This window comes from Notothenia rossii, assembly GCF_949606895.1.
Source record: "Notothenia rossii genome assembly, chromosome: 9".
Lineage (NCBI taxonomy): Eukaryota > Metazoa > Chordata > Actinopteri > Perciformes > Nototheniidae > Notothenia > Notothenia rossii.
Genome location: NC_136907.1, coordinates 10,900,611 through 10,908,027, shown reverse-complemented (window position 1 = coordinate 10,908,027; position 7,417 = coordinate 10,900,611). Strand labels below are relative to the sequence as shown.

The 7,417-nt window shown below is 41.4% G+C and overlaps 1 protein-coding gene across 1 annotated transcript; it reads left to right on the top strand.

Moving 5' to 3' along the window:
* Positions 1 to 5,252: 5,252 nt before the first annotated feature.
* Positions 5,253 to 6,629, top strand: gsx1 (GS homeobox 1; the record flags this gene model as incomplete). Its single annotated transcript, XM_079647517.1, is given in 4 exon segments — positions 5,253 to 5,268; positions 5,271 to 5,341; positions 5,344 to 5,770; positions 5,878 to 6,629. Coding segments are annotated over 4 exon segments (867 nt in total). The 3' UTR covers positions 6,231 to 6,629.
* Between the last annotated feature and the right edge of the window lie 788 nt (positions 6,630 to 7,417).

The following is a 7,417-nucleotide window of genomic DNA, read 5'->3' as shown; positions in this document are numbered from 1 at the left end:
TGAATCCATGAGGATATCCATCCAGGACCTATGATCCAGGACCACAGCAACAGGCACAGCCACGACTCAAGATCCAGGGCTCGTGATCCATGACACAGGACCGCAGCAACAGGATCATCCGTGACTCCGGATCCCGGCGTATATAGACACCAAAAAGAAAGACATTTGGGGAAGCTGGGTTAATCGGAACATGAGAGTACACAGGTATAGACAGAGAGAAGGAAGAAGTAAGATGTCCCCTGACAAACTAAGCCTATATCAGCAAAACTAGGGGCTGAATCTAATCAGCCCTAACTATAAGCTTTATCAAAAAGGAAGGTCTTAAGCGCACTCTTAGAAACGGATAGGGTGTCTGCCGCCCGAACACAAACTGGAAGCTGATTCCACAAAAGTGGAGCTTGATAAGAAAAGGCTCTGGCTCCCATTGTACTTTTAGAGACTCTAGGAACAACCAACAACCCTGCATTCTTGGAACGCAATGCCAGTAGGACAGTAGGGTATAATGAGTTCTTTAAGGTAAGATGGCGCCTGCCCATTAAGGGCTTTGTAGGCGAGAAGAAGAATTTTAAATTCTATCCTGTGTTCTATAGGGAGCCAGTGTAAGGCAGCCAGAACAGGAGTAATGTGGTCCCTTTTCCTAACTCTGGTTAGTACACGAGCTGCAGCATTTTGAATCAGCTGAAGCGACTTAACTGACTTCTTGGTACACCCTGATAATAAAGAGTTACAATAATCCAGCCTTGAAGTATTATATAGTAAGATATGTATTAATTTCATTTGAGAAAGAAAGGTATGTTGATACATACAGTATATTGTTATTTAAAAAAAAACACAAATAAAAACAAACAGTTTAGAATTAAGCATCAGGTTAGCAGGGACTTTCTTTGGTCTGTTATCTTTATTTTAGTTTTGCACTAGTAGAGGATCCAGGGGAGACTCAGAAGGGGAGACACAAATATGTTCGTCTTATGCTGAAGCATTTTAGCCCCACCCATTCACTCTAACGAATTTAGTTTGTCCACTTCATCAAACCTCCTACATTGTCCCCACTTTCAGTAGCTGATGTCATCATAGTTGGCTCTTTTTAAAAAAAAATGTATTTAGCTTATTTAGTTTGTTTCCGTCCAGCCCTCCAGGAATGAGGATGATTGGGTCGAAGGAAAACCGATAAAATGCATCTTATTAAAACTTCATATTCAAATAATCAAGTCTTTAACCCTCAGAACTTTGCATCCACACACATTTCCGCCAAACTCGGTCACAACAAATCAACATATTTTGATGTCAGAAAAGGTAATGCAATTAATTGATCCAGTAACTTCTCATCAGAGACCTGCCAGAACCCGAAAAACTCACCCTGTGTTTTGTAGTTTTCAGAGAGTCACTTCTGTTAACCCCTTAACAAACACTTATTTTTGCACAAGCCCAAAACGAACACATTCACAATTGAATGCTTAATGTCTTTGAACCTCTTTGAATACAGATCTGATCCTTGTCTCTCCCCTGAAAAGGACCTGTATGAAGTTAACTTTTTTTAAAGCTTATTGAACAATATTCACAAGGGCACAAACTAAATAGATATTTCTACCTTCTTTATGGATTGTATTGATCTGTTTTGTGTCTACTCCTGTTACGAAAAAATCTAATTTTGTGGCACTGAAATTGAGATAGTAAAAAAGGTTAATAGAGCAAAAGTCATGGTGCTTTGTAAAGTAATAAATCATACTCCAGGCTTGCATATATACACCGCTGCATGTTAGGTATAACAATTAAGAACTGATGAACAAATTGGGCCAATAAAAAATACATTTTCAAATATAAAACATAAAAAAATATGTTGAGAAACTGAGCAACGATTTAACTTGCGGTTTAATTTTAATTTACAGAATGCTTCTTGTAACTTTAGTTGAAGTAAAAATGCCATTTGATCTCCTTAATTGAGAGGCCATGCTGAGTTAAGCAGTACTTTATCAATTATCATCTTCAAATGTTCACTTAACTTCTCATCCCAAAATATTCACTGAAACGCCTCCACTTTCTAGATATGATCACTCTGTATTCAGCATGATAAAAAGCCTACGAGAGTTCACATGGTTGCTGCTAAATCCCTTATATTTACAACTGGGAAAAAAAAACGTTTAGCGGTTAATCCTCTTTGGTTAATGTTCACCTGTGGAGCCTTATATCTGTCACATTGTGGCACCTCAACTCACTCGGCTCTTTGTCAGACTCCCTCTCTCTTAAGGATTCATTAGTCCCTATAGACTCATGCAGCCTCAACATATTGCACCATTCAGCTGGTACTTATGTGTCATCTGTTATCTATTGGACTGGTGTTTCTGCTGAGCATATGAATGATAATCAGGCCTTTGTGCGTCCATAGAGGTGCAGCAGGATCCGCGGTCTGTGATGTTGCCTCAGGGGGAGATTAGGAGGGGCAGCCGGCCCTCTGTGTCACGTTGACAGTCACAGCGCCCATCCACGGCTGGGCCAAACCCCACTGGGACCTTAAATCCTGTTACACTGTCAGCTAAAAGCATCATTTGTATTAGAGATGTGTGGGTGTTTAAGTGTGTGTACATATTAAGTGAGTGCGTATAGTGTCTTAAACTATGAATTATTCATACCAAAAAGAAAAGGAGATATTGACTACATCTCCATAAACAGACTGTTCTCTTTATGTCATCAGGCACGAGATCTTTGGGTATAATTGCATAAAAGCCCCTGAAAATGTGTTTCTCCAACGGCACAGCAGGCACCGGTCAGTGTTATCATCAGGGATGAACTTGAGTGATGGCAATTGTTCCAAGTTAATATCTTATAAATAATTTACTATTTCAGGGGCATTGCTTTCCCCCCTATCAAACATGAACGCTAAGAAGCTTTGCCAACCCACAGCTGTATGCTGAACATGGAGATCATTGGTTTGTGTGGAAAAACACAGATATGAATGTGATGATGCATAAATCTCACCACAAGTGGCTATGAATGTATATTTTTTCAGCTTGGGACTCGTGCAAAAAAAAAAAATGTAATAGAGTTGAAATAATGTGAGTGGGCTATTTGCCTCGATTATTTCTCTCAGTAACAAGTGATTATGGGAAATGAGATTCTTTGCACTTCTGGCCCGCGCCTCCAGAGGGAGGTCAAAACTATTTGTCAGTCTCCAGTTGGGATTGCAAATTAGGATGAGCCTCCCTGCGTGACGACCCATGAAACCTCTATTCCTATCCACAGGGTGACTGCTGTACATAATTTGAAAATTAGGGCCTTTGATAACATCTTTATGTTAAGCAATACATCAAGCTGCCACCAACATGCAGCCTATCTGCCGCGGTAAAAAGCAACATTTAAAGTCTTTCTTTTTATATTTGCAGTGTTAGGGCCAAGGGCTAAACACGGTACACATGTTGCTTATTTAATTTCCCACATAATCCGGCACTGTTTGTTAGAATAATAGCGCTATGATGAAAACATGTCATTAACGTAATACCTCATTAAGAATCGGAATAAAAGCGATAGATTTGTATTGACTTTTTTCGCAGAGTGCAACAAGATTGACAGACTAGTTAATGGTTAATTCCTGGCAGAAAATGAAAGGATAGACTAATAGAAAAATGGAAATGGCTCTCGCAGATACAACAGTCATTCGGGCAGATATTTTGTCTCTGTAAAGGGTTTAACTGCTCCTAATTTGTGCCTACTTTAATGGGGCTGCCTAATTACAGGTCTAGCCTTTATGGAAGATTAGCGATGTGAAGCTGAGCACATTAGGCCTCTTTAATGGGGGAAAACAGATAGCATCACACCCTCATGTGGGTATGTTTTGGACCTGAAGAGTTAATTCGCTAGACATGACAATTGATGGGAAATATGCCTTAATCAGACGACAAAATAAACCCAAGCTGTCGACAATATCTAAATTATCAAATAGGCTTACTCCTGTTTAAACAGAACGTTACAATGATAAAGCAAAATGCAGGTTAAACGTTTCGCTATGCAATACATTAATTACTTAACATTATCACTTCCCCATCAGACATCGTTCCTCGAGGCGTTGGTGCCAGCGTTTATGATGTTTACCCTTCATTTTACGATATCAAAACACTTGTTTTGTTTTGAAAAATAAGAAAGCTCAGCGTAAGAGAAATCTCATTCCACTATTTACTCACACATTACGGGTCCAGTTCCTTTGAAGGTGTTGTTCAGAGAGCCTTAAAGTGAAAGAAAATGTTTTCCTATTACTTAATTCAATCAGAGCGCGAGGCGGGGGCTTCACGCGCCGAGCATTGGGCTCCTCTATGACAGAGTCGCCTTTGTTGCGTCTATCCGCCGCTGTCACACACTTTAATTCGACTCTCTTTCTCTCTCATTGAAACCCCTCCACAATGACATTCAATAAGGGCCGCAGAGTGAAAACCTGGTTATTTTTACATATTCTTTCCCCCGACTCGGCAGGGGCCCGAGCAAAGGAATTAATCACTGCTCTTTAACAGCACTGCCTTCAGGCAATGACTTGTCCCTTTTTTGTGCCCAGAAATGACACATTAACCTTAAATGGATATGCATAAACTTTACATGCAGCTGTTGCATTTATGTCAACACTGTCCGTAAAGTTGCCACACAACAAGTGCAGAAGACCTGTCACACAAATATGAAACCACACAATATTACGCACAAATAATACAGATATTAATAAGAAATACTGGCGTTTATTCAGGAACAAAAATGCAAATTGAACATTTAATACACGATTACATGCAGCTCGTAATGAATACCTCCTCCTAATATCACCAAATAAGGCATAATAAACATTTAATCGTATATAAACGAAAGTAAATCATTTCTGTAATGTAGGCTACTGTTATAAAAGTGCCGTACATTAACAGTTGTAAACATCTCGGAAAGTTTATCCAATTGCCCTTAGGACTATAACTCATCCAAATACGTACCCAAGAGGCTGCGTAATGTCTAAGAAAAAACTTGAATTCATATTCTGGCTTTCCGAATGTGACAGGAACGTTTTCTCGGGCAAATTTAAGCTATGCTCTATGATAAAATGAGAGTGATGATAAAAGGGAGAAAGGGCAGTGCCGCCTCTTGCGGCGTGGGTGGGGCTGACAAGAATAGACTACATTATGCAGTTCATTTAGTTAACAAGTGAAATAATGGGGAAGCGTGCAGTGGGAATGCCGAGAGAAAGGCACAAAACCCTATTGAGAGCTCTTGGCCGCTTACAGCGTAACCGTCACATGGCCGAACCGAGTCCACGCGGCTATTTAACGGGCTGCGCTGCGCCTTCAGCACCACTTCGCTGTCCACCGTCCCGAGGAGAGCACCCTGACACACCGCGCTTCAACTTCTCCCACACTGCAGAGCAACACGTCCGCAAACATGCCGAGGTCTTTTCTTGTGGATTCCTTGATTTTAAGGGAGGCAAACGACAAGGGGAACGAGAACCACCCACCTTTATTCCCGTACGCCGTGCACTCTCCACACCACCCTCACGGGCTGACGGGGTCGTGCCACTCCAGGAAGGCCGGGCTGCTGTGCTTCTGTCCGCTCTGCATGACCGCGAGCCAGCTCCACCCGTCCCCACCGAGCCTGCCGCTCCTCAAGGCGTCTTTTTCTCCCTTCAGCTCACAGTACTGTCACTCAGCTCTGTCGAGGCACCACTCATCCAACAGCATCAACCTCAGCCACGGACCCGGGATTTACCAAGCTGCGTACTCGGTCCCAGACCCGCGACAGTTTCACTGCATCTCTATCGGTGAGTACAGACACCTTTCCGGATTGATTCAGTAAACAAAGCAACATTTAACTTGTTTTTATTATATAGCACGTGCCTGACAATCTGTATTTTTTTTTTTTTTACAGAAAACAGCAACAGCAAACTTCAGAGCAGCAAGCGCATGCGCACAGCCTTCACCAGCACACAACTTTTGGAGCTGGAGCGAGAGTTCACCTCCAACATGTACCTCTCCAGACTGAGGCGTATCGAGATCGCCACATACCTGAACTTGTCCGAGAAACAGGTGAAAATCTGGTTCCAGAACCGCAGAGTGAAGCACAAAAAGGAGGGAAAGAGCAGCGGCCAAAGGACTGGATCACATAACTGCAAATGCTCGTCCCTGTCCACCGCGAGATGCTCGGAGGAAGAGGACGATGACATGCCCATATCTCCCTCCTCGTCTGAGAAGGAGGACGTGGACCTGTCCGTCTCCCCCTGAACTCTCCCTCTGCCTTCCCATGAAAGATTTTGGTCCCCATGATTTTGAATACAGCCAAAAAAAGACTGTTCCACTTGTGTTCAGTCGTCTGTACATAAAGAGAATATTTAATCAGGGAATTGCCCTGATTTATTGTATAGTTGTATACTTGTTGTACGTTTGTATGTAGTTTTTTCTGAAAACAGTCAATTTGTTGTTGCCACTCCTATCAGTATGGTAGGCATATTTGTAAAGACAAACCCAAAAAACAATAGCAACATTGTTTATTAGTAATTTGGGGGAGACAGTATTTTGTATACATGATGACTACTGGTTGGATTCATTCTGTGTGGATGGAACTGTGACTTCAAAAGCTGGAGAGAAATGCCCTCAATGTCACATGTCTGAGATCACCCTGAAAATATATCTCCACTGTAATTGAAAAATATTTATTTATTTAAAAATGTTGATACTTAAATAAAAATATTTCTGAGCGAAATAATATTCTGTGGTGTTGGTTACATGTTGGTCTTTGCGCACCACTGTGTGCGTACAGTTGCGCACCTAAACTCACTTTCTTATGGGCAGTTTGGACAATATGGTCCAATTAAAAAAAAAAATTTGTTTAAAAGATGCTGTGAGAAGACAATTAGGTAATACTGTGTGATAGTATTTGGTCACAAAACATGGATTACATCTCCGCACATTTACATTCTCATGGCTGCGATATGTGGCTACATGTGCACGGGATTATTTCAGGCGTAAAGCTAATTTTCTTTGCAATTTTAAATACATATATCAATATTCTCTGACACGAAGATACAGTATAGATTTGCGCAGGAGTGTTTGGTTTATGAGAAACAAAACATTTTACGAGGTCCATATTTTGTCTCAAAGAGCCAAAAGCAATAAGAAAGGACAGACGTATTTTCTTCCTAAAATTCTCAGCGTGCACTGCACACGGACAAACTAAAGGACTTTGTGTACTAAAGGAGGCCACATAAACTCAACTCCACTCTGAAAGATTAAATCAGATGCTCAATAATCCTTATCACTCCGAGGTGATGAATACGTTGTTATGAGGTCCCTTTTGAGCTTTCCCTGGGGGACACTCTACCCATATCACTGCCTGGCCCTTCGGAGCTCTTTTCAAGTTTCATCCCAGCTGAAATGATCCGTCTCGTGTGACGGAGTTAATAATCACTGTG